At 41.3% G+C, this 27,908-nt stretch overlaps 1 protein-coding gene across 1 annotated transcript in view; it reads right to left on the bottom strand.

Moving 5' to 3' along the window:
- GALNT9 (polypeptide N-acetylgalactosaminyltransferase 9) overlaps positions 1-27,908 on the bottom strand; it is a 214,411-nt gene that overhangs the window by 17,167 nt on the left and 169,336 nt on the right. The window contains exons 7-9 of the mRNA XM_050924109.1: positions 8,134-8,319; positions 4,168-4,305; positions 511-606 (exon numbers count right to left, since the gene is read on the bottom strand). Of these exons, the coding sequence (XP_050780066.1) occupies positions 511-606; positions 4,168-4,305; positions 8,134-8,319 (420 nt within the window). The remainder of the gene's footprint in view (positions 1-510; positions 607-4,167; positions 4,306-8,133; positions 8,320-27,908) is intronic.

Genomic DNA, 27,908 nt, shown 5'->3' with positions numbered 1-27,908 from the left:
TTATGGTTTAAACCAGGCTTATTTTGATGTAGTTTAAATCAATTACAAGCAGTTTTAAGCTAGCCTGAAATAAGATACACAAACCAAAATAAGACTGTCCACACTGGGGTTTATATCAGTTTCACTAAACATGTGATGCATGTGCAGACAAGGCCTCAAAACCTGCGTGGACATTCTTAAACAAATTTAAAACTGGCTTATATCAGTTTAGCTTGTCTGATGCAAGGATTTGCTCCAATTACTCTAAGAAATTGCTCCGTTTTTAAACCACTTTTAATTAACCCAATGAATGTTCTGTGTATAGACGAGGCTTTGCTCTTTCAGCTTTCATTTGATCAATGCTGCCCCGGAAAAAAGATCCTCACTTACTTAAAGGATAAACTAGTAGGGACCAAAAGCCCAAATTTTGCCAATATCAATCAAATCACTTTTTGTTTCCTTTGAAAGTTTCTTTGTTTCGGTCTAAGGCTTTCCATCACTTAATGGTAACAAGAATTTTAGTTAATTTACCTGGGAGGACATTCCATGGCATGGGTAGAGGATCGCTTTGTCATCATCTTCTGCTCCCTGGTCTAAACAGTAGCCACTAGCTTTGCTGTTACGTACCTACAATGAGAGCAGAAAAACCAATTGCTTTAGGCACCGCTATCCATAATACATGCCCAGTTGATTGAAACTTTGTCGCTTTCCAATTATCAAAGCAAACACTATGTGAATACGTTCAACATTTCTTTGCGGAAGGAAAACACTCTCATTCACCAGCACTGACACTCCATTAATCCTTTCCTAGGACACTTGTAGAGACTTCGATAGTGATTTTCCTATATGAATAAACCCAGCTGCATTATCAAAATGTGCTACAACTGGGGCCGGCAACCTTTCAGAAGTGGTGTGCCGAGTCTTCATTTAGTCACTCTAACTTAAGGCTTCGCGTGCCAGTAATACATTTTAATGTTTCTAGAAGGTCTCTTTCTCTAAGTCTATAATATATAACTAAACTATTGTCCTAAGTAAAGTAAACAAGGTTTTAAAAATGTTTAAGAAGCTTCATTTAAAATTAAATTAAAACGCAAAGTCCCCCAGACCGGTGGCCAGGACCCAGGCAGTGTGAGTGCCACTGAAAATCAGCTTGCGTGCCGCCTTCAGCACACGTGCCATAGGTTGCCTACATCTGTGCTACAATCTTGCCAAGCTATCAACTTGGACCAGATCTGTATTTTCAAGTAGTTGCACAAAGATCATAAACCACTAAAATTCATTGTAAAACCCACAGGCCAAATCCTGCTCCAAGTTATGCTTGTGTAAATCTAGATTAATTATGTTGACTTCAGTAGATTTACACTGGAGTAAATAAGGGGAGAATTTAGTTCTCTATGCTGAAAACACGACTAACTACACTGGAGTGTTTCTGATAGTAGAGCACTTTATATGTTATTGCAGGGTGTATATAAAGCAAAAGTATATATAATGAACCTTAGTTGAAGTAGGAACATATATAGTAAAGTATGGGAGTAATGTATTGCGTTTGGTGTATTGTCACGAGACAACACAACAATAATAAATAGTACTGGGAGAATTTCTAAAGGTTCAAAGGTTAGGTGGATGTCACCAACTAAACCAGAAGTTCAGACACTTTTTCCCAGACTATATGGGCTTTATCAGTTTGAAAAACCACGGTGAAAATACGGTGGGATTTCAGGTGTTTCTTCCTTCCTAGTCAGGCTAGAAATATCACACAATCAGTTTCTCTTATATTTTGAAACTGCCTGGAACCAGGGAGTGCAGATGAACATGAATATGTGACAAACACCTATTCTGATTTTACAAAAGAGTCACTTAACTCAACATCTTGAAACCATTAACAGGTCAGGTTTAGTTCAGAAAGCGAGCAAATTTTCAGGCATCCATATGTTATACAAATGACTGTGTAATTACCGCATAGGTATAATAAAACATCACATATAAAATATCAGAAACTCAATAAATACTGATTACTACATATACAACATGAAACATGACAGGCAATTTGGTAAGGGAATTAAGATATACCAACAGTTAACCTTCAGTAGGATTATTTTATGACTACGGTACTATACAGGCTAAAGAAGATGAAGACAGCTTTATGCTGGGCCTTAAAGATTGTGAATTGCGTCAATAAGAAATATATTTTTCCTGTTGCGTCCATCTACTCAATACATTTATCTTCTCTAAACTCACTAAAGTCCAGAGACTACAGTGACCTCTCTTTGTCTAAGAAAATAACCAGAAGGGAAGATTTTTAATAACAAGTCATCCTTAGTGTCACCTACAGTACATTTCAACACAGACACAAGACTCCAGAGGAACTATGCCAATGTATATCTGCTAAATATCTGGCTTTGACTCTTTATCTCGATACATTTTACTAACTAAGATACTTGACCAGCAAGCTTCCTGTTTAACTCAAGGGACCTTCTATCTGATCACTCAAGGGAAACAGACTTTGTTATAGTGAATGACTTGCTGAAAACCTGGTGTAATAGGTATCACTTGATAGTGCCAATGCACTTGTCAGTTAACAACCTTCTTGGACCTGACGGTTACTAATAGCTTAGGTTGAATTTGCTATATGTCTTTTCTGATTTAGTGCCAGGGACTGTTATATTAAGATGCAAAGTGATATTACCCAATAAAACGTGCACGTTGCATCGATATCTAAAGTGAATGACCTATTTATATATGAGCTCAATCAAATGGCACAGGAAAGAAGAATGACCATATGAAAACTCATTGCCTTAGGATTTGAATTTACCTTCAGGAGGAAATTTCAGATTTTTTTTATAAATTGCATGACAGTGAAGTTTTTAGAACTTTGCATAATTTCAAGGCATATCAGTCTTTTTTTTAAATAGATTATGCTATTACAGGGGTCGGCAACTTCTGGCACACGGCTCGCCAGGGTAAGCACCCTGGCGGGCTGGGCCAGTTTGCTTATCTGCCGTGTTGGCAGGTTTGGCTGATCATGGCTCCCATTGACTGCAGTTCACTGTCCCAGGCCAATGGGGGCGGTGGGAAGCACCACGGTCGAGGGATGTGCTGGCCGCTGCTTTCTGCCTCCCCCATTGGCCTGGGAGGCAGAACTGCGGCCAGTGGGAGCCACGATTGGCTGAACCTGCCAACACGGCAGATAAACAAACTGGTCCAGCCCGCCAGGATGCTTACCCTGGCGAGCTGTGGCCTGAGGTTGCCGACCCCTGTGCTATTACCTATTTATATATTTATTAAAACAAACCACAACGAAAGCCCTACAGGTGATCCTAAGCCACAGATGCGCATCCAAGCTTTCCTAATTATCAAGGAGTTTTGGATCTTGGTTTTTGGATTGGCCACTGTAAATCAAAGAAGTCAGCCACAAAGTATGCGCATGGATCAAAGCCTCTCTGAAGTTCTGATGTGTCTTGAGCCAGGAGTTTTGTTAGGGCTGATCTTTAAATATACCTGTCTATAAAAATTAGGTTAGATTTTGCAAGATCTTATTCAGCACTAGTCTGTGGGCGACAGTGGGAGGAGGAGGAAAAGCAGAAGCTAATTGCAAACCAACAGTGATGTTTTTATCTACTTTGAGTCTCATGTGTTGAGCATAAGACACATCCAACCGTAGCCTCCACTCATGCTCTCACAAGGGTATCAGTTTTCCTCCAGCCATCAGGATTTTCAAAACTTAATGGGCAAAGTCACTGTATTCCATTGCAAGATATTAGTGTGGTCCAACGAGAGACCCTTTTCTTAGAGGATCCAGTGTCCACGCCACCCCCACTTGCTCCAATTAACTTAGATTAACTGGCTCAGTTGCCTTGATCACAGACTTTTTGGTTTTGTTGTTTATGAGGGGCCCATTTGGGACAAATTGACTTGGATTTACATTATCGAGGATGCTGAATACCAAAAGAAAAACCAGGAAGGTGCGTCTCATTGTTCACGACAGTGATTTAATCTGATGCACTCCTATGGGAAGGGTAACATTGCTTATAGCCTACACTTTATAGATTGGATTAAAGAGGTATGGGAAAGTTTGTGTTCCTGCTGTCAAGGCGATTTTAAATTGTACTGTGTCATCTGATGCCCACTAACTAAGATGAAAGGAAAGCGCTAAAGCAGTTATGATGTATTTTCAAAGTCATACAGCACCTCTCCATAAGTGATTGTATTGTTGTAAACCCTCATTTCAGGATAGACGTTCTCCAGGTACCACTTAAAACTCCGGCACTGCAGTCGCTGTCGTAGAGCTAATCTTTCTGAAACATCTCCGAAGTCAACTCCTGGGTTCTGCAAAGCAGGAATACAGCAAAGAAATCCCATCATATCGACTTTACAGTTGTTTTCTTTACTTGAAACCAACCTGGAGTTTATTTTGTTTGCAAGCCACATTTCCCCCTTTCCTTATTGTATAGCTGGCCTGGACAACAGACAATAAATAGCAATGGAAAAAGAAGAAAAATGAACAAAGAAACAAACAAAAAACAAAGTAAAAACAACATTTAAAAAAACTGAGATTATTGGCACACAGAGCTGTGCTAAATGTTTGCAATGAAACTTTAATGTAATTGCCTTGGTTACAGATTTTGTTACAAACTCAGGGCCTAATTCTGATTTAAGAGTATGTCTACATTGCAGCTGGGAGTGTGAAATGCAGCTTGTGTAGACATATCCATGCTAACTTGCTGAAAATAGCAATGAAGATGTGGCAGTCCATGCCACCGCATCCTCACTTCTATATTAAATCTAACCTGGGTACATCTACATGAGCAGCAAATCACACACCTGGCTGCCGTGCAGACGCACCCTATGGGTACGTCTTCACTGCAGTGTAAGCCCAAGGTTAGTAGAATTTGAGTTAGCAGACCCTGGGTTTGTTAAGCTAGGGTTTGAGCATCTACATTCATTTGTAACCACAGGTTAGGATTGCAGAACCCTGGGTCCCAATGTGTGGCTCCAGCATCTATACTGCTTTATGCAGGCCTGAGTCCAACCACTGTCTCAAAACGTGGCCGCTCTTGCCCTTTGTTCGTGTTGCAGTGTGGGAAAACTTGACTGTCTGCCCAACCTGATTGTCCAGAGGACAAAGAAAGTCAGCTCGTGGGATTGTGGAATTCTTTGTGGTGGACTCCCAGAGCGTGAGTCCAGTGGTGCTGCAGCCACACTGTAAAGCAACAGGGCTTGAACCCTGGGTCCCAGTTTGACTCAGGCTAGGACCCTCCACCCCCATGGGGTTCTGGGACGTTGGTTCCAAGCCCTAGGTTAGTGCAATTTGTGTATAGAAGAAAGGAGTGTTAGGCTTGTGCTTGAGTTCAAATCCTGGGCTTACACTGCAATGTAGACATAACCTAAATCAGCGGTTCTCAACCTGCGGCCCGCAGGCTGCTTGTGGCCCAATCAGCACAAAGCTGCGGCCCATGTGACATCTTCAGGTCCACACAGGTAGTACTGGATGAGGCCCACAGTCTTAAATAGGTTGAGAACCACTGCCCTAAATTATGCCAGTGTAAAACTGATCCAGTAACTGATTTCTACAGAGTTAAATCAGTGGGATGGGATTAGGAATAAGCCCCCTCAAAACTCAGATCAGGCCTGGTGAAAGGTTCATAACATTTCACTAAACTTTTGAGTAGGCCTTTCTCCAGTTTCATAGGAATCAGAGTTGATTTGTGGAGTTTTGACGTAACACGTGACGAAAACTCAGCACCTGTGATGGAACTTTGCTTTGAGATTTTGCATACCTTTGAACACAACGTTTTAAAAAAATATTCAGGTTGAAGCATCAACTCATGTGGTCCAAAAACCAGAGCCAGATCTTCAGTTAATGTAAATCAGCATAGCTTCATTGACAGCAAGCAGGTATTCAACAGAGCTACACTGACTTCCACCACCCAAGGATCTGTCCCAATGTTTGGATGAACCCCAGTGAACTGAAGCCGAGGAGTTCTGCATTGCTCTAAATGTATGCACGTTACATATTTCCTTCAGAAAGATCCCTATGTGCTTTACAGACAATATTGAATACTGGCTTACAATTCAGTAGCATATCTTAGCTTGAGCTTTATTAGAATCCCCACTAGACAGTTAGTTTTCTGGAGATAATACAACTTTAGTAATGAACAGCCTTGTCTATTTGTCTCATAAAGAGTTTGCTGGGTGTACTGCTGCTTGCTGATGCAAAGTTCTGTACATGGCATCCATTCAAAGGAATGTGAAAATGAATCGTGTATTATTTCTGGCTACACTGAAGGAGAGTATCTTTCATGCGTAGTTGATATTGCACATCATTCAGCGTGAAGAAGGTTAATTGCTAGACATAGGATTCCTGGATCACTAAAGTTGGTAGGGAAAGGATTACAAGAAAGGGTATAACCAAATCTTTGGTGCACTGACACACTGTTTTCTTGACTTGTTAAAGAAGTTTGCAGGTTCATAGAAGCATTGTTTTGCTTTTGTGTATCAATCAACCATCCTCTAGCCAGAATGCAAGCCAGTCATAGACTCTCAGTGGCTTGAAACAGCAATCAAGTACAGAAAGGATGGTGTGAATTACAATGGGACGCCCTAGGCTGATAGGGTAGGTGTTAGCAATGCTACTATCTATTCACTCACTATTCTACAATTAGGCAACCATCATCTCATTCACTATGTCATTTCAATTGAAAGCGAAGCTTAGTATGACAAGCAGACATGCTTTGCAGCTCCCTGTACTGCTGTGTCTGTTCTATGTAAGCTATGGTCACATAGTGTATAGATTAATGGCTGGCGGTGTTGGTACAACACACTCAATGCTTAATATGGAGATGAATAGGATAGATGGTTCTTGCTGATTAAGCGGGGAGGTTTTTACTCCTCTAACATCCATATGATCTAGTCCTATAGTTAATGAGAGCACAGTACGTTTTATTTCTCAGTTTAATGCCCCAGTGCAATAGAGCTGTGAAACAGCAGCATTCTAACTTTTTTCAAGAAACTAATGGAGTTATTTTTATGATCTATATTTTATCAATCATTTTCTTTTATGGAAAGTAAGTTTTAATGTACCATGCTTCTTGCTGGTTTTATGTCTTCCAATATAGATGTGTCTGTTTTTTTCAAAGCACTGCTTTATGGTTTCAGTGCAGAAAACTGCATCAAAAGGTAATCCCTGAGAAATTTAAGAAAATCATATTTTGGCATAAATGTTTATTTAAATGTCTTTTTTTTTCTTTTTTTTTTTTTTTTACTCTCAGCATTCATTTGTGGAAACCATCAAGCAAACAAATTTAGCAGTTTCTTTTTTCTCTTCCCATCAGAAATCTAAGGGCCCTTTCAAAGGGATGCAAACCTGGCCACAGTGCATTTAAGGGAAAATGTTTATTGATGCACATTTTTACGTCATTCCCATGCCAAGATTAGAACCCTGTTGTGCTAGGTGTAGGGTGACCAGATGTCCTGATTTTATAGGGACAGTCCCAATTTTGGGGGATTTTTCTTGTATAGGCACCTATTACCCTCCGTCCCCATCCTGATTTTTCACACTTGCTATCTGGTCTCCCTAGCTAGGTGCTACATATACACATAGCAAGAGACAGAATGTGCCTACGCTATCGTGACCAAACACCAAACTACAAAGCTAGACCGTTTGGGCCTGATTCTCCCATCCATAACACCCGTTTTATGCTGGTGAGCTCCACTCAATCACCCCAGCATAAAGTGGTGTAAACAGAGTGGAGAATCAGGCTCAGCATGTTTATTTGTATCATGCACCATGACATTTATTTGTAGACATTTCAGGGTGCTTCTCTGTGTAATATTTGAGTATCTCAAAGATGAATGACCTCATAAATGAACGACTTCCTCCCAGGAATCAAATAAGCCCTGTTCACTGTGGTAGGATTAGGTCATAAAGGTGGGTCACTGCTTGTCAGTGTGCAACTGACTTTATTCTGGGGAAACAAATTCAGACGGCTGAGTTCTTTTGAATATTTGCTGCTATGGAAGTGCTCTTCCTCCTACCCTCGATCAATAGGTGATGGATTTAGTCGTATCACCCAGCACAGACAGAGATAGCTTAGATCAGACATCCATCAGTTCTCTGCCTCCATTTACTCAGGTTACAGCGTGTTCTCCACTTACCGTCATTGGGATGTTCCATGCCATGTAAACATGTGACTTGAAGTCATCCATCCAGACCTCAGCAGCCCGCAGGGCATTGCGCTTTGCATAGTAATCGATGTCATTGTTGTAAGGTTTCTTTGTGCGCTCAATGTGGGCAACTCTCGAGCAAGGTAACACTTCCATGCTTCCTCCGCACTGCCAGACCTGTGAGAGAGTTGGAGGATAAAAACAAGAACTTTTTCCTGGAAAACAGGCTGATATGACTTTCTATGGCAAGGTATTGTACAGCGGGTGATACGTCAGCCTCTGATGACTTGAGATAGAGCCACTGCTCTTTGAGGCCTTAGGCAAAACAGCAATTGCATGAGAAACCCTAACACCTGGATGTTAGGGACTGGATTCAGGTGGTGTAAACTGACACAGGTCCACTGAAGCTAGCTGAGGATCTAACTGTGGCTCTCATATTCCATTTCATGGGCTGTGTGCTTGTGGGCTTATTTCCTGCACCAAATTTGCATATAAACTAATTAATTGCTAACAGCTCAGGTATGCCCATTTCTGAAAGAAGCCATGCGATGCCTGTGCAGTGGGCATGGAACATATCAGATGGGGCATTCAGCACTGGGGCCTGTAGGTGCTTGAAGATTGCCTCTCAGGAAAGGAATTATGTGTATGAGAAATGTAAACAGAAAACAAGTAGCACACCTCATTTAACTTCCCACTGTACAGATCACATGCTTTGATTTTGAAAGTCAGGATATTCTTCCTTTTTAAAATTTTCCTGAGAACAATCCTGCCCAACCCCCTGGGTATGTAAGGCTACCATGGCCACACGGTGCCTTTTAGGTTCTAGCTTGAGCAGACCTAGCCCATGTATGTCTGCCTGTGCTGGAAATTACATCACCCAGCTGCTGTATAGACATACCCTTGGACTACAAGCCTGCACAAGGGAGTGAGGGTAAGACCTGCTCCCACACCACTTCTTGGACTGCATAGACTTTAGGTTTCCTTGTAGAAGTGAGCAGGTGCTCCAGCACACGGGCAAGAGAACTGGGGAATGGAGAGAGCATTGACTCCAACTCCCTGGACAGTGCAATACACATAGTGTCATAATCTGCTGCTAGTATAAGCCAGCGGTAAATTCCCTCTGTCCCCTGACCAAGAAAGGGGGAAGCAGAGAGGGAGCTGTGTCAGAGGTGTCTCTCTAGTCATAGTGCCTTCCAGCATTACCCCAGTGCTGCTGCAGCTTATGCAGCTCAACCTGCACCTGAAGTCTCAGTCCAGCCCAAAGGAAACAAAAGAGATCGTAAAATATAAGCAAGAGTCCATAGCTTTCATATTGCTGAGAATAGCAGCTCATTTTCCATGCAAGTTGGACTCCATGAAAAGACAAAGGATTTGTACCCTACACATATGAAGAAAGAAGATAAATTACTTGGAGAATGGCAGATAAAATCCTGTTCCTTGACTCTTTTTTTAAAATACTTTGTTAGTTAATATTTATTTATTTATTGCACTCCAAGTTGTTGACTAGTAAATCACTGGCCACAGAAATTTGCATTTGATAAATGAAACACACTGAAAAACACACTGCTCATAAATTTGGACTGACATACGCCTAGAACTTCCACTGTGAAATGAAAGTTTCCGCCCCCACCAAAAAAAGGGAAATGCGCAATACTCTTCAGTGTATTGTTATTTGTCCTACCTGGCTTGGGATTCAGCCATGTAATAGACTGTATATTTTTTCTTGCTATGGTTAATGACCTTGTAATTTTTATTTACATATTTTGATACCAAGGGTAAATACATTATCTGAGTGGCAGATTTATTTCCCTCTAACAGTGATGCTTAGGCAAAATGGAGAAACTAAAAGGTGCTGAAGCACAGCATTAAGAGAAACCGTTTAGCTCATCTATAAATTCAACACAAGTAGCTATTTCCTGGTGACGAATTCTCCCCAGATGAAATCCACAGGGGACCTGGACACCTAGCTTTGAAGAAAACAGCACCAGAAAAGTATTGCCTCAGGGTACAGAATGCTTGCCCTATCAAACATGCTGGCTGTTGCTTACAAGACAGTGCAAATTTGCACCATTAACCCATCTGTAAGCACTCAGATTGCTTTACATTGCATTCCTGTCTCCTCTCTTCTGCCATCCTCTAAACAGGAACAAGATATCTTTGAAGATGAGGCACAAGAATCCTTTGTGAGCTGTGATCAATGATGCCAGGAAGCAGAACATTTCAGCATATGAAACAGCCAAGATAGTTCTGACATAATGCTACTCAGAGTCTCTGGTCAATTCTCTATGGCAGGGTACACCCCTTAAAATGTCCTAGAGTACGAGGAATATCCCATATTCATTCCCACATCTTATAAGACTTGGCACTTACACAGCAGTTCTCACATAGAGCTCTCAAAGTGCCTTATTCAGGTGAGTAAGCATCAATATCCTCATTTCACAGATGGGGAACCAGAGATGCAGAGAGTTTAAGGTCCACACTTTCCAGACTGGTCACTAATTCTGGATACTTCCATTTTTGGGTGCCCATTTTAAACACATGTAGGACCTGGTTTTTTTAGGTGATGAGAACCCACAATACCAAGTGACGTTTCTAGCACCAGGAGCCTAGGTATGCTCTTTGCTCATTTAATGGGAAATGCCAAAGAGAGTATCTTCTTCAAGACTACTGACCACAAGACCCAACCTGGCTCTTTTTTCCCCTAATGTGATTTAACATGGCCCAGATGTGGCACAATGTTCTTTGCTGTTAAAAAAAAACCAGACAGACAAAAACAACAGGAAAGTATTCTGAAATGAGCCACCATGGTTCACACATTGACAGCTGCCCAGTTGTAGCACTGGAACAAGCAGGACAGGGAAGGCACAACAGAAATGGGAACAAACTAAGGCATTTAGCCAACCATTTGTTCTTGTAACAATGCCTCGGATTGCCCCATACGTGAGAAACAGCTGTGTTTTTTATTCTGTTCTATAGAAGTTCTTGTACGGGCTCATCATTGTCATATCTACCAGCAGGGGTACCTCAGACTTTCCAGGTTGTTCTGTGGAGATGAGAGTGAGAGTGTTGTTATTCCACAGGAGGAGAGACAAGAGGCTCAGCCTTCTCAAGTCTGCCTGCCTCCAGGGAACTGCCAGAGGCCAGGGCCCACCAGACTAGTTCTGGGACCCTTGCCTCTTCTGCCCGGCAGCATGTCTCCATCATCAGTCACCCCTCCCCCTCTCCCCCCATAATAAATAAGTCCAGGAGGACACAGGCTGCATTTGGGCCTCGTGAGTATCACCTGGTGTGATGTTTTAAGACGTGATCAAGTAATTCCAAGACGCGGTCAATTTATTTCCTAAGTGCAGCTGATTTGCAGTTTGAATATTGATCTTTAGGCAGCCATAAACGAAACTGATCAAATTTTCTATTTGCAACTTAAACAGATATATTACGTATTAAGGAGAACAAGTACTCACATTAGTGCCAAATTACTGTCTGAGTGAAACTGTTTGTGCTTTATGCTGAAGAACTCAATGGTGCTAATGACAAACTATACCTGTACATCTGAGATAGGCTGGCGTATAGGAAAATATTTACTGTACACTCACTGTAGTTAATTAACCCAGACATCATATGGCAGACACCAAAGAGATTTCAGAATTCAGACTTTGTTTCCATTTACTAAGCAAAACTCAAGCTATGTTGTGATTTCCTTGATCCTTAATTTGTTTCTATGTATCAATGAAGTTCTATGTAATCAAAATAAAGTACAGAATGGGCAACTTGGAAGGGATATAAACCCTCATGCTTCATGGCATAAGGCAAACTTTAACTCTTGAAGGTCAGGAAGGAACTTGCCCTTAGGACAGGTTTCTCTATAATTGCTTGTTGCAGGGCTTCGTGCACCTTCCTCTGAAGCGGCTGGTAGTAGCTAGAGTTGGCCAAAAAAAGGTCAATTATTATTATTATTATTTTCATGACATCTCAAACACATTTATTTTTCAAAATTTCCAGAGAAAATTCTTAAAATGTGTCAATAAAAAAAAAGAAACCACAAAATGTTTGGTTTTCAAAAACCCTTTTTGATTTAAAAAATTGGTTTTAGACAAAAATTTCAGTTTTTGAAAGCCAAAACTTTTGACCAAAACCAAAATATTTTTGCTTTCTGTTTCTCATGGAAACACTGGAAAATGTTGACTAAACCAAAAAAACTGTCCATTTTGGTTCAAAAGCCATTTTTTGGTTTAAAAAAAAAAAAGTTTGAAAAAAAAAAGTGACCAAATCTGCTATTGGCCAGAGCTGAAGACGGGATGCTGAGCTAGATACATGTCCAGTCCAGTATTCCTGTATTCCTATAGTGCCTAGAAAGAGGATAATGTCTAGATGCTCTCAAACACTGCACCTCAGACCTACTTCCAATACTGCCATGCCCCGCTAGGTGAGTGTTAATTTTTCTAAAACATTCCAGAATTTAGAATGCAACTAAATAATTTGTAACCAAGGTGGTCCCAATTTTGAAGAAACGTTTACAAAATTACAGGATTGCTCTATAGGGGCCTAATTCTCTTTAAATTGAAATTTGTCCTATGTTATTGTCAGCCATTTAGCCCTTGGAGACCCACTTTCTGAAAATATTTGTGCAAAATATTATTTTACCTCACAAAACTAGAGTGGAATCCAAATGCTTTATGACTACCCTTATGTGTGTGTTTAAAAGCACTGAGGGAAGGAGTTCACTTGCATTTCAAAAGCAACTGAGGTTGGAAATTATTCCTACACCCACGCTACAGCAAGTTCTCTGAGGATATGGTTTTGTACTGCCAACACGGCTATACAGGAGTCATCAGTTAGGCAGGCATGGTTATAGTAGAAGAGCCAGTCTCCCCTTGGATGTGTGTTTGCAACTTCTACTGACTTTCTGCAAGGCCCGGCAAGTCTCAACCCCAGATTTGCAGAGCTGCCAGGCAGAAAACACCTCCATACTGCCATAACCAGCTCATGTTCCACTACTCCTGTCCCACTGTGGACACAGAAAGTCCCACTTCAATGGGTCTGACAGGCAGTAGCCTCATTGGCTCCTTACTCTATATAACCCAAGGGGCATTTGAGGACATGTTCAGGCAACAGTGTAAGTCTCCTGCCATGACCATTCCTGATTTCTGCTCTTGAACTCGGTTTTGACAGTGGTTTAATTTGGACCTTGCCTCCTGACCCAGATCCTGAAACCTGACTCAGACTCTGAGCCCTGATATCGTCCCCAGCCTGGAACTTGACTATGAACTTCTCCTCTATTCTTGGCCTCATGTTTGACCCTTGGTTCTGGCTGTCCTTGCCAGGATGCTGACACTTTCATACGACGTGTACCTGCACAGCCAGGGATATAGTTGGCAGTACGAAAACCCAGTCTAGAAAGAAAGACTATAATAATAAAAAATAGAAATCTGTATCCTGCTTTGAAGTTCTGCAGCTCAGATGTGTCACTGTTCAGGAAGAAATTAAAATAAAAAGAAAACCCCTCCATTAATAAAACCTTTCACTCATGGCAACTGCAGAGGAAGAAGTATCCAGAACGCTTGGCATTAGAGCAGGTGTTCAGCTTTATGATGGATTTGCTTCCAAGTAATCACCCTTCACTGAGGATTTATGTTGCTTCTACAGAAGCACAGACATTTATTGGAAGCCGAGGCACAAATTTATTAAAACAAAGCTCCAACTGTTTTTGTTTTGCCCAACCTATCAGGCTGAAAGTTTAAAGGTTTCTCCAAGCACTTCTCACCTAGAACCAAGCGGGAGATTCCTTTAAAAACAGAGGATTTAATTACACGCTGGTACTGCTGATTCTGCTGCTAGCAGTGGTCATTGTACTAAAGAAAGCACTCTATAGGCATTTGGGACACTGTCGTATAGGAACCTCAGCATGTGGGCCACACATTCAGTTGTGTTTACTGAGATGATTTATGCCAGATTTACACTAGGGTCAAATATCAGTACACCATACTGGGACTAATTAACCTTGGTGTCATATTGCGGATGCCAAAGAGACTTTGGCATGAAACAAGGTCAGGCCTTTTATGTATAATAATTTCCAACCTGCTTTAAGACTAGTTTAACAAATACTGATTTAACTTTTCAACCTTCCTCCCGTTCACTGAATTCCTCTCCCAGTGAGCATGGGAATTTCACATGAGCCCTGAGGAACGGATTTGATTTTCCATCTAATCTTTGTAGATATTAAAGGTTCTTTGGTACTTTTTGTAAATCCTGATGTCGTTAGCCATAATTTTCCTTACACTCCATGGCTGCATTGTACTGTGCTTATTATATAAAGTGCCATCATAAAGATATTAGTATAGAAAATCCCAAGCAGTCACGTCAGCAAGCAGTGATGTTAGCAGTGCCTGGACAGAAACAGACGTTCTATTCTGTCCCTTTCAGAATGCTGACCTAGATGTTTTACTGGTGGACTGCACACCAGTTTCACAGGCCCATGGATCCACCTCCTTGTGATTTCAGCCCATCATCCTCAGGCTACTTACATGCATTGCCCTCCTGCCCACACACCTTGAGAATGTTTTTTTCTCCCCCCCTCCCTTAATTCCTAGTGAAAGAAGGTTTCTTTATCTCCCAAGGAGACTCAGACAAACTAAAACAGACAAAATACAAGATCATCCGAGACTTGTCATTTCCCATTCATTTCAACTGTTACTAGTCTACATTCCACTCTGAGGTGTGCCTGCTTGAGATAGTACAATTAAGAGCCCTTCCAGGCTCACTGCTAGCAGCTATTTCCAGCTTCTCCTGTGCCAGGGGATCCAGCACACTGGAGGAGATTGCTTTTTAAAAGGGATAATGATTGTCCCAGTCACTATTTCTTTCACGCAGTAGGTAAGGGACTGGAGGAAGCCAGCTTTGCACTGCACATCCCGCAGCAGGTTCCTTCGTCTCAGTCTAACCCTATTGATGATGACAATAATACTTTGCACTTTTATAGCTATTATCATCTGAGTCAGCACTTCACTAAGGTGGATGATCAGCACCTCTGAAAACTAGGCGTTTAAGCCATAATCTGCTAGAATTGGACTCGTTGATATTTAATTCAAACGGTTCTGAATTCCATCTAAACAATGCATACCACAGACAATAAAGTAGAGAGCCTTTCACTGAATGCCAGACTTTCGCTTTTCTACATGGCGCATGAAACCAACAGATCAGATGATGGAGTTTTTAGTAGTGCTCAGATATCACACGTTTTATGATATCCCAGCATGGGAATTCTTAAAAGCCAGTGATCTGAGTTTTACTTACATTTTCAAAGTAAAGCCTCTCAGAGATCTAATGTTTTCTACCTGTGATGTTTTGAATTCAATTTATCAAAGCCACTTCAAAAGAAATTCAGGAAGGCAATGGAAACATCACTCGCTAGGCACCAGAAGGAACCTATTTAACCATCAGCAGCACAACACAGCAGACAATAAATTGGCCCAGCCTTGCAAACAAGTGGAGGATGCTGAAAATCAAGTTAGTATTGCTCTGCAAGAATGTAATGTTTCCACTAACCTTATTCAGGCTCTAAAGGTGGTGGAATCTCTTCTTCGTAATGATTAAGATGACCTGGAAAATAGGAGCCAGCACTCTAGTCTATACTTTCTTGGTGTTTGTCAGAAGTGGACATCCTCTGGGCTGCAGCCCCTGCAACCCATCCAAGGAGGTCACCAACTATTGTTAGAGGTGCTAGTGGCATCAATCTATCTTATATGGCCCCTCTTACAGTCATGTCTGAGCACCTGTTCCCATTCTCTCTCCCCCTCTGGTCCTCCACGGAAGCAGGTCACTTGCAACTGTTCCTCTAGTCCCCAGAAACAACAGTTGCCTCCAAACCCTTGCACCAATTCCTCTGGGACCTGACACTTCCTTTAAAGTAGGGATGGAACAAGAATAGAGTGGGACTATTGTTAATCTTTGGGGCTCATGGAGACCAGGAGGTCCTCTCAGAATGACTAATTGTGGGGTCCATGGTATGAAAATCGTAATGAGCTCTGCCTGGAAGAAGCTGGTAACACCTGAAGACTAGGAAGGTAGGGAAATAGTAGCCATGCAATCATGGGGTGCAGTTAGTTCACGTGGACATGCCTGAGCTAGCTTTAATCTAGCTGACTCGGTACCAGAGGTGCACGGGCTATAGAACTCCACCTGGAACCAGAGGTATTATTTCAGGCTGCCAGCCCGCGCTGAACCCTGGGATGCCATGGATTCATTGCTCTGGTACCCGAGCTAGCCTGGTTAAAACTAACTTGGGTCTGGTCTACACAAGCTGCGATCACACCCTATGACTGCAGTGTAGATGTACCCACAAGTAACTATTACATTCCCATCAGATCCATCTGGGCCTTGTCCAACTCCCTTTAAAATGTTGTCTAAAATAAAAACCCAAGCACACAGCAAACCATATGCAACTGAAACAAAAGCCACAGGAATATTCCTAATCAGGACAAGGCAAAGTTTCACTGTTTGCAAAAGAAGAAGAAATCTTCAGGGTGGAAACATGCAGAAGAACCATATGACTCAACTCTGACTCTCGAATGACATGGGATGTGAAAGACTAACACAACGGGAATTCTCCGAAGGAAACTGAAAACACGCTAGCACCGTCTCCTATTCCAATCCAAATGCAGAACAGTTCTGATTTACACTGTTCCCCAGTTCTTTAAGGATGTAGCCCAGCTATTGGGTCATACCAGAAACGTATTTTTAACAGGCATTAACATTGATGTTTACAGTAAGATTATATTTCTTGGTTTGTCAGTTACTTTCTAAGACCATAGGACTGGAAAGGACCTTTTGGGTCATCGAGTCTGGTCCCCAGCTATCACAGGCAACCCCACCATATTATCCTGTTCATAGACTTGTCAAGCTCCATCTTAGAATTTACACCCATTTGTCCTTTAGCTTAAATAGCTCTTCTCCCTCCCTGGTGTTTATCTCTCTGATGTATTTAGAGAGAGCAATCACATCCTCTCTCAGATTTGGTGCTGCTAAACGGAACAAACCAAACTCTTTTAATCTCCTCTCATAAATTAGGATCTCCATTCCCCTGATTAGCCTAGTAGCCTTTCTACCAAGGACTTAGGACTAACAGTGTTTGCTGGTGTTAGAGGATGCCATAACGTTAACTTGAGGTAAATATTTCTTTTTCTCTTTGAACCTACTCATAGAATTAGACTTAAAAAAAGAGAGAAAGGGACAGCTAATATGATGCAATGTAGTGCAGTATGGTACATGTCTGCTTTGGTCACTGGGATTACAACATACCGTGGCAATTATTTAATTGCAGCTGCCCTAAAACTGGTTGATTTTAATAGATTCTTTTCCTCCCTGCGCTGTCAGTCCTGACTTCAGCATTCTGTATTTAATTAGGTATGTTATAAAAGGGCCCTCTTGCCTTTCATTTGTTCATATATGAAGCTATTTATAGTTAGGAAGCTTTTATAATAAAATATATTATGTGATCAGATTAATCGTATAATCTTATTTAAGTTCACGGATCACACTTTTATGATTGTCTCTAATATCAACCAGAATTATGGTTTAAAAAATGCCTCTTGAAATAGCTTGTGCTATTTACACAGTGCACTCAAGAGGCAAAGATCTTTCCATATTGGCAAAACAGTTATACTGGAAAAGATCACATTTACCTGCAGAAAATCATACTCAACTGAAAGAAGGAAAGAGACACTTCTCTGGGTCTAGAGATTCTATTTAAGATTACAGGGCACAATTATTGCTGGTGCCTGAAAATGCGATATGATCCCAAAGAAGGACTGGAAAAAAACTTGAATTATCACCTGGATTTTGACTGACAAAGATTACACATGCACCCCTTCTAAGAGTACCTTGCTAAGATAACTTTATATGTGTTTTATGAAATGTGGTATTTCCCTGGTCAGGGTGGTTGCATAGCTGTGTATCTATAAACATGTGGACCATACCATTGTTATTTCCCTGTAAAATATTAGCCATGGAGAACATGCAGAAGCCCTTCTCTGCCTCTTTTTGCAGGAAACCAATTTTATGTGATTGTCTTCCATTTCGAGTTCCTGCAGCTTTTCACTGTTTTTCTGGCATGGAGAATTTGTGCAGCTTAATTTGACCTTTACAATCTAGATCAGATGAGTAGGGCAGATTCAGTATTTTAAAACTCTTAATAGATGCCCAGCACCTATTTTTTTTCCTCCTGCACACACCCCAAACAATTAATTCTTGGAAACAGGCTGAGTGTTCTGAACACAAAAGGAAGGGCTTTAATTGCATTTTGTTTTACACCCTCTCACAGAATCCTCTAACATGGGGCCTGATTCAAGGGTTATAGCTCATGCTGTTAGCAACTCACTGCTGGTAAGAGATGGAATGCTTCTTTCTTTAAGTAAGCCTAGAATTCATTGCATAGATACTAGAATTTCCTTAAGCATTTGTTAGAGTGCTATTGGATTGGACTTGTTTGTAACCAAACTAATGTATCCTTAGGACCTTTCTCCAGAAAATATTTATTGCTATATTGGTCCTTGAGAAAAAATCAATGAGGTAGATAATGGAATTACAATGTTAGTCCAATAAAAGGGGTCACACATTTTCTAACTCTAACTCTTCACCAGGAATTTTATGGGATGTCCTTCATATTCTCTTTTAGAGTTAGAGCAGGATCTCATAGTAACTAACGATTCAGATGTCACAGTATTGAGGAGGAGGAGAAGGACTTCTGTTAACCCTCTTACAGAAGAAGAATATGTAAGTATGCTGAAACTGAAATATTTCTTGGAGAAACTTGCGCTCAGCAATCGTCATCATACTGCAAAGCTAAATTTTATAAGTGGAGAGATAAATCAGGTAAATTAAGTCTGGCTGCTATGGGAGGGAGAAGATAAGGCATAAAATGACATTAAAAATGACCCATATACTTTAACCACTAATCCAATCTCCATAAACTCATATTTTGCACAATTTTACAAAGGACATGATATCTTTGACCAGTGCATGTCTAGGGATGAAACTGATGTTTTTATGAGTCGACTAGGTTGCTGAGGTTGTTTTGTGCTGGGACAGAACAGAGCAGGCAGTGAGGAGGAAGTTGAAGTGGTGGTCAGGGCAACTGAGAACCATATTCAAAGACTAACAGCAGTCTGTTAGGAATATCAGAAGAGATTAAGCAGATCTATCATTGCCAATAGAAATTGGACCCTCTCTTTGCCAGAAGCATGGAAACATCAGGAGAAAGCCTGTAGCCCCTTCTCAATCTTGCAGCTCTAGGATGTAAGTGGCTCAAATGAACAACCTTATCCTTGGGAACTCTACCATCTATCCCCATTGGATTAAGGTTTCGTAGATCCCTGTTCTACCTTTATGTGGTGAGTCAGTTCTGGAGAACAACAGCAGAGCCAAGCAGTGAGGTCTCCAAGTATCTGGCTGACATAAGCCATGCACCTGCTGGCTCCTGCAGCTGTAGTGTTGAGGAGGGGCAGCGGCCCAATCCTTCCTCTGAAGATTTTGGGTACCTCGCAGACATCCTGGCACCATGTCCCATTAAAGAGAGAAGATGGGGAAGATGACCAGGCAGTCACCCCAAGAAGACAATTAGGGGACACTTCCAAACGATACCTAAAATGCGAGCAATGGGTGCAACAGGCGCATGGGCATAGAGAGAAAAGGATGGGGCTCCCAAGGGTGAGTTTTCAGTCTTCAAAGACTTGCTGTTCTTAGCGAATGAATACCAGCTACCAGTCCTGAAATGCTGTGGCAGAGTATAAACAGCTCCCACTATGTGTGGGGCATACAGTCAGCAACTCTTAGAGGTTTGTTTTGGGGTTTTTTTGGCGAGGCCTTTTGGAAATTTGAGAAGAAAAATCTAGCAAGGTAGAGTGGAAGTCTACACACATGTATAAAAATGGGCCCCATTTTGAGATACGCCCTAAATAATTTGGTCTGGAAGTTCCTAATATCTCCCTCCTCCTAGCTGTACTGATGCCTGGAGAAAATTTCACTTACTCACTGCAGATGTCCTCATTTTGTCTGACTCAACTGTTGCTGGTTCTGATAATTCCCAAAGTTCTTCTCTTGCACACTATAAATGCGATTATCTCATATTTAAATGAGTAATTATGCTGACCAGTGTTCCTTGTAACATATTCTTTGAGAACACATTTGCTGAGGATCATTTTACCTTTGCTATTAGTACAACTTTTTTCCAAATCAATAGAATCCCTGTCATTCAGTTCTGCACATTTGCTGGCACATCATCTGTTGGTAGATATGGCACATTGTATTGTAGCTGCTAAAATTCAATAAATGGACACTTAAAAAAAATTCGCATAGGGTCTGTGAAATGGCATTAAAGATCAGCCAGTCATCCCTAGCTCCCTACATCCCAACCAGATTATTGCTTTAGGTTGTTTCTTCTTGCTGATCCCAAAAGACTCCAGAGAAAATTTTCCTCTAAATTCAAGTCTCAGCAAGGGATAAAGATACATACGTTAAGCTTAAACCAGAAAATCAACAGCTGAGCTCCTGCTGAAATTAAGTACTCAGAAAACAGCTGTTCTGTTATAGTCAGGAAAGCTTTACTAACCTGTAGCTGAACCAATGGTGATGCTGACTAGTCAATCCGCAAGCTTTGCATGCAATGCAGAACCACCATTCAATCTGCCACAATCCTGTACAAATTGCCATCTGCTAAAAAGAGGCCCAGAACTGGATCAGTAGTAGATTGAGCAGGATATGACGCAGGTGTTGTGAGCCCACAACAAGACTAGCTGGGCTACTGCAACGCAGACTGGAGATGCCTTCTCTGAGCTGCATAAGGAAGACTGTGCTGATCAGAGCCATGCTATAACTGGCTCTATCAGTCAGTGGTATTCCTAATGCATCCAAGCATGGCAGTGACTAGGCATTAACATTATTATTCCCTCATTTTAATAACTGCTAAATTCTCTCTTTAAAGACCGAAACAGATTTTTTAAAAAAAAGACACCTACAGAATCTTTTTATTTATCACATTTGTGATTTCTGTCTACAGTGTCATTAATTTAAATTGAGATCAGCATGTTCCTCAGCCATTAACCAATCCAGCGTTGGCTGAACAGATCTTTTAAAGAGATGCTCAATCTGCCAAATCTGCTGATATTGGAAATGTGATGGTCTGAAACTTTGATTTCCAAAAGATAACCAATGTTGAACCACTGGGGTCTTTGGCTCCCTCTAGTGGTTCCACCATTAAGTCTCTGCTACTGGCTCCAATAATGGAACTGGTCTTTCAGCTCGGACAGTAGGAAAGGGGGCTCATACTTTTAGATCAAGACGTCTGGTCCCAGGTTCAGTCTGTGCAGATGACCTGCCCTGAGACATTGAGTGTTTCAGCTTTGTGCATGAAACCCACTTTTCCTCAATGGAAGTGCCGGATACAGTGACTACAGCCATATTTGGTTCAGTCCCGTCATGGTTTAAATACACCTTATACATTGATCTAAAGTAGACTCAAAACTGAATGTGATCATATATAAACTGCACTTGGGTCAAGGAGGTGATGTTTGGCTGTGGATTGGGTTTAGGCTCTGGTTTGGGATTTGAGGCCAAATAAAGGTTGGATTTGGGGTTTGGATCTAAAGGTGCAGAAAGTGTTTGAGCTCAAATCTCTCTTGAGGGATTTCTACCATTTTAGGTTCTCAGGTGAACTGTGCGATTTCACCTTCACAGGAGCCAGAAAATAGTCTCCTTCTGGACACAGCTCCTCTTGGAACCAAAATCAGAGGTCTGATTCGGATCCAGTTATTTAAATTATATTAGAAAGCATTCAGACTCCGGCTTCTGGTTTGTTCTGTTTCGAACACCAATATGTTTTTTGCACCCAGAAATAAAAGAGAGATAAGTGTCTTATGCTACAAGTTCGAGTCAGAGCCAGACATATGGCTGCTGAATTCTGTATCAACAGTTTGATTTGACTTTCCTGAAAATGGCCTATAAAAATGGATTTCAAAATGGATTTCAAAATATTATTTGGAGAGCTTGGTCTGTGCAATAAACTATTTACATACTTTCTGAAAGAACAGGCAGTACCATATAATTTAAAGGTTGACAGGTAGTCGAACAGACAGTGTCAACACATTGGCCTAGGACTAGCTAGCACCCCTATCATCATCTCACTGCAGCAGCTATTCCAGCTGACCAGATCTCAAAGAAAGGGGCAAGGAAGTTTTCCAATAAGTGAGTTTTCAACTCTCTCCTGTAATAATATTAGCTCTTGGCTTAACTCTTTTGTTAGAGGGACAATATTTACTTCATATTCAACCTCCTGTAAGAAGTCTGACAGCTGATAAAATGCTTCCTGCCACTTTTTCCTTGATGTTGGCTACAGCTGAAACCAGAGGGAGGAAAAATGAGAGTGGAATATATTGATGCCTCCATTAGAGTCAAGTCATTCTTGAAACAAAAATTCAAACAACAAAAATAGGCTGTCTAATGAAGTGACCTCTAAGGGTCCATTAAAAGGACCCAACGTGGAGTTGTCATCATTTGTTTTGCATTTCCCACAACAAACCATAAATGATCTTTGCCTACTATCGGCACTAAGTCCTGAAGGGTTTTAAATTTCATTTTATTATAAAGAAAAAAGCTTTTATTCTGCTAATGATTCATTCAGCGAGAGCCATTTCCAGCGCAGAGCCAAGGGATTTGCTATATGCTCATTAGATCCTGCTTTGTTCCAAAACACTCTTTTACAATGCAAATTTTAGCAAGCTGATCTGCTTACAATAATACAGCCAAACAAAGGCTATTGAAGTAAAAGCATTCTATGCTACAGAAATGCTACAAACTCAGATTAATTACTAATATTTTAGATTATGAAAACATCTGGAGTCTCAGCTTGAATTCAGCCCTTGACCACGGTTACTAGAAGTCACTGTATTTCAGTATTTCTAAAGGGTATAAAAATAATGCCGCTCGAAAGTCACTCAGTTGAGTTCCTGGTTGACTTAAGTCCACATCATAAAGCTATCATCCATTAGGCATGTTTTAGCATGAGTCCCCCTGATAGGATCTTCCCAAGGCATGAGTTAAAGGAACACAGATATTCCGTGCATCGTATCACTCAATAGATATGACTAATAGCAAGAGCTATAGTGCCATTACAAATGAGCTAGGGACATATGAAGTCCTAAGATCTAATATGCCCAATACAGATAATAGCTAGCACTAATTGCACAGCCACAAGAGCACTGTGAACTCATCCCCAAATAACCCTAGAAAAGAACAGATGGTCTAATCATGCCTTACAATGGTGCCCACTCCTTGCATCTTCACGAACAGAATTCAAATTGCGGGAGGAAGGCAGGAAACCCTCTGAAAACTGACGGCATGGAGTACAGTTAATCAGCCATCAGTGTAGAGCAGTAAAATAAAAGAGCTCGCCCAACAGAGGCTGCAATAACTCATTACAGCAAAGAGCTAACCCTTCCTGAATTATCTCAGCGGGGAGAACAAGCACATGGTTGAGCTAAAACAACACAAACTCTGCCAAGACTGGGTGAGTGCCTATGATTTTAATAGGCACCTTGTTCTTCCTCAACTAATACAGGTTCATTCAATCAAAATGAAATCCTATTTCAGTCACGTAGAGGCCCAGACTCCCCAACTGATCCATTGATTTCAGCAGAGTTGTGTCCATTTACATCAGCCAAGGAGACCGCTATTAAGGATGCATTCCCCTCTCAGTGCAACCCCTCAAGACTTCTGGATGTTGACTGGGGAGACGTGGAAACCATACATTGCTGAGGTGAGCTAGCTGGTGAGGAGGAAGTGAAAACTAACCCAAACTTTCAAGCCAATCCTGAAGCAAACCTCTGAGGTCTGAAACAATGTGAATAATTTATACACACACCCCCGCCCCCCACCCACAGCCCCATCCTCCCACACCTGTTATTTCTCACATGTACCAAAAGTTCAAAGCTGCAGGCGGAACTGAAAAAGGAAAAAGGCCACAAGAATCTGTTCTGAATGATTTCTGTCCTGACCAGAAGTATCTTCCGGCAAGATTTCTAGCCCGGTGACGGCACATGTTTGGAGCAATTACTAGACAGCTTGGATGATTCTTGAGGTCCCTTCCAACCCTGATATTCTATGATTCTATGATGCTCCACAGGACAAAGCCAGAGGCAGAGTGACTTTAGTGAATGAGAAATGCCACAATGCCCTCGACTTTCACTGCCCTTACTTTGGCTAAAGGCAGGAGACTAAGCAATTGCTTAGTCAAAGCAGCCCAAGGGGGCCCCATATTAATTATTAGTATGTGTTGGGGGGGCAGAGGGGGCAAAAATATTCCTGCTTTGGGCCCCCAGTGGGCTAGCACTGGCCTAAATACTGCTATTAAAAGTATTGATAAAGAGCATTATTAATCTGGCTAGGACCTGATTGACAGCCAGAGCGAAACTACTTTTTGCATCTAATATGCTAAAGCTAAAGAGGAAATTACAGTCTGTTTGATGGCTGGGGTGAGGGATGCGGGTAGAGAAGAAAAACAGGGTAAGGGACAAAAACAACTGTACAGTGTTTTGGTGATGAACTCCCTAAAGCGTCTCCAATCTGAAGTCTGTAAACTGGTTTGTTACATTTGTGCAGACGCCAGAATAGTCTATTTTTTACTTTGCTCGCTGATTTGCTGCCTCTCCAGGGAAATTTAAACTGAGCTGGGCTGCTGGACAAAGGATCATGTTGTTTCTTATCATCTCACTTCTCCAGTGCAGAGTATCCCCAGCTGCAGAAACTTAAGAGTAAGGCCTGATTTAACTCGCAGGCTGGTTTTTTAGTTCTATTGTGAAATGAAAAAATTATCGATTGTGACACAGAAAAGAGTTTACATTATGTGGTATTTATTCCCAAGGCTAAATGCATTCCATATTTCATTCAGCATATGAATGTGAAACCAGTTCTCAGGTGAAAATTAGACAATAGCTTTTTGCATACGGCAGTATTTCCCTCTTCCCTCCCCCACGAACCAAAAATACCCTCACAATTGAAGATTTGTAATTATTCACCTCTACTTACTGTGAGAATAAGCACTGCCTCACGATCCTACCGTTGAATATCTACCATGTACCCATTGTACATTTACTGGTCCAAATTTATTCCCGGTATAAGTCCATTTTAACACACACACACACACACACACACACACACACACACACACACACACACACACACACACACACACACACACACACACACACACACACACACACACACACACTGCATTAAAGCTTCTAAACCTTTTAGAAACTTCTTTAATTAGAGACAGGGACAAATTGGTTTGAACCTTTCATTTTTAATTCATTATTCCTAGGGTGAGAATTTATAAGCCAAGTTTCTTCCCGAAACGGATTTTGAAGGTCCTCCTAGTAGAGATGGACCTGAACAAACTTGCCATATTGGAAAGTCCCTCAACTTTGAATCTTAATTTTGCAGTTTAGACTCATCTCTACTAGTTATCCCTAAAAAAAGGGTCATTGCAGGTGAAAGGTCTTCACCTTACCATAAAAGAACAAAATAATATATAGTTACAATATCTCTCATAGGACTGACTCTCTGGGCTGCCTGCATCTCTTCCTGGGGGCTAATCACTGGGCACATGTGGGAGGCCAATTCTCCACACTGCTTTAACTACCAGTCCCCCTGTTTTTAGCCACACACAAGGCCTGAAATTTAAGGAGGGTACTGGGGGAAGAGATTGGGAGTCAGGACTCCTAGGGTATATCCACACTAAACATTAAGCTCAGGTTCTGAATCAAGTTTCAGCCCAAGCCCTGCTTCTGTCCACACACAATCAGTCTGGTCTGGATCAGCAAGCACTCAGGACCCAGATCTTGGAACCCTGCTAAGGGGTGGGCCATAGCCCGAGTCCTGCTGTGACTTGGGTCCAAGCTGTGTCACTTTGCAGTGTGGATGCAGCTCAAGCCGCAGACCCAATCAGAAGGTCTGCACAGTACAGTACAGACACATCAACATGACCATGAGACTTGGGTCCAGCAACTTTAAACCCAGATTTGCAATGAAGAATGGACACTCAAGTGCAGGCTTAGAAACATCAAGTCCATGAGCCAGGGTCCCACAAAGCAGAGTCCCCAATGCAGAGTAGACATAGACAGTAGAGTAGACATACTCCTAGAACCTATTCTTCTAGAAACTATTGTCAGCTCTTAATTTCTATATGACATTAAGCAGCCAATTAAACCTCTCTGTGTCTCAATTCACCCACCCATAAAATGGATATAAGCAACACTTCCCTATCTCACTAAGGTCCTATTTGTAAAGTGCTTTCAGATCTTCAAAGAAAGGTGCTATATAGGCCAATTTCTTTGTCTGTTGGTGTAAATGGGCTGTTTCATTAACTTCAATGGAGTTTCACTCACTAACACCAGCAGAGAATTTAACCCTGGATATTCAAAGTACTACTATTAATTAAAAAGACTTACTTAGCAAGCCACACAAATCAAACCCCACAAACAATGCTTTGTGTGGTCTTTATTGTCTTATGACCACAGTAAGCCAGTGTCCATTTTCTAAATCTCAGTCACAATACATCAGTAGCAATACAGGATTGAATTCTGGAGGATGTCAGATGTGACTAGAATAGTACTATAGTTGGAATAAATTGCTTATAGTGTTTACTTAATGAACTATGGCATCTTATGTTCCTGGATAGCTGCTATAGTTTTACTCCAGTAAGTAGAGTTCAACCATAGCTTGATAAAAAATTACATTAGCCTGGTAGTTTTTGTTATTTTGGAGAATAATGGAAGTCATTAAATGGTAATTCAGCTCATTAGAATCTGAATTTCAAACCTCCAGTAGATAATGTGCAGAGAGGATGAAGTAACTTTCTCATCACACATCTGCTGGGTTTTATTTCTACTGGATCACAACTGCTCTTCTTTTACAGACCTCGGGTCTGTTTATTTATTTGTGTGTGCACTTTTTTTTTTTAATCTCCTCCGCTGCCAAAGAAACAATCAAAAGGCTTTTTTGGGGCAGCGTGGCTGGGGCGAGGGGTGGGATCTAAAGCCAGTTCACTATTAAAAAGGAAGTCTTTTTCCGCAAAATGGATGTATAGTAAAAGAAAAACAAAAACCCACAATTACCGGGGCTGCATTCCTTTGCCTATCATCAGTACAAGAATGTGAGAAAATATAGCTCTACATCATTTTTATGAAGGCACTTTTCTGGACTTTCAGGTCATTTAATTTTGCCCTGCGGCATGCTTGCTGTGAGTAACATGGAATACAATCCGCTTGTCTGTCCCGGACCGGTGCTTCTAAATAATCCCTTTCCATCTTCCATTACACCCGGCCTGTCACATGCAGGGTAATACCTCTACAGAGATTAAATAAGACAGAAGCAATAACCATAGCTCATGCCCTAGGGGATTTTTTCACTAGCTCTATCTACAAGATGTCCACTGTATCAAACGCCTGCCTTACAGCCCTTGTGTTAATGTTTACATGCTTTTCTGCTATGGCCACTTGCATTTTCAAAGGAATTCCAGCCCATGTCATCTGCTTTGCCAGGGGACGGTAATTACTATTACCTTTTTCCTTTCTCACCTGTCAATGCCACCTAACTCCGGTCATCAGCTTTCGCAATGCAACTGAACTATGATGAGCAATCCCCTTATTGCATGAAGTTGCACTTTAAAAGATTCAGGCATCCTTTACATTCTCAGAAGCAGGTTCCATGGGACAGATGTC

Source organism: Gopherus flavomarginatus, chromosome 15 (assembly GCF_025201925.1).
Source record: "Gopherus flavomarginatus isolate rGopFla2 chromosome 15, rGopFla2.mat.asm, whole genome shotgun sequence".
Taxonomy (NCBI): domain Eukaryota; kingdom Metazoa; phylum Chordata; order Testudines; family Testudinidae; genus Gopherus; species Gopherus flavomarginatus.
This window is presented reverse-complemented; position numbering and strand designations above follow the sequence as displayed.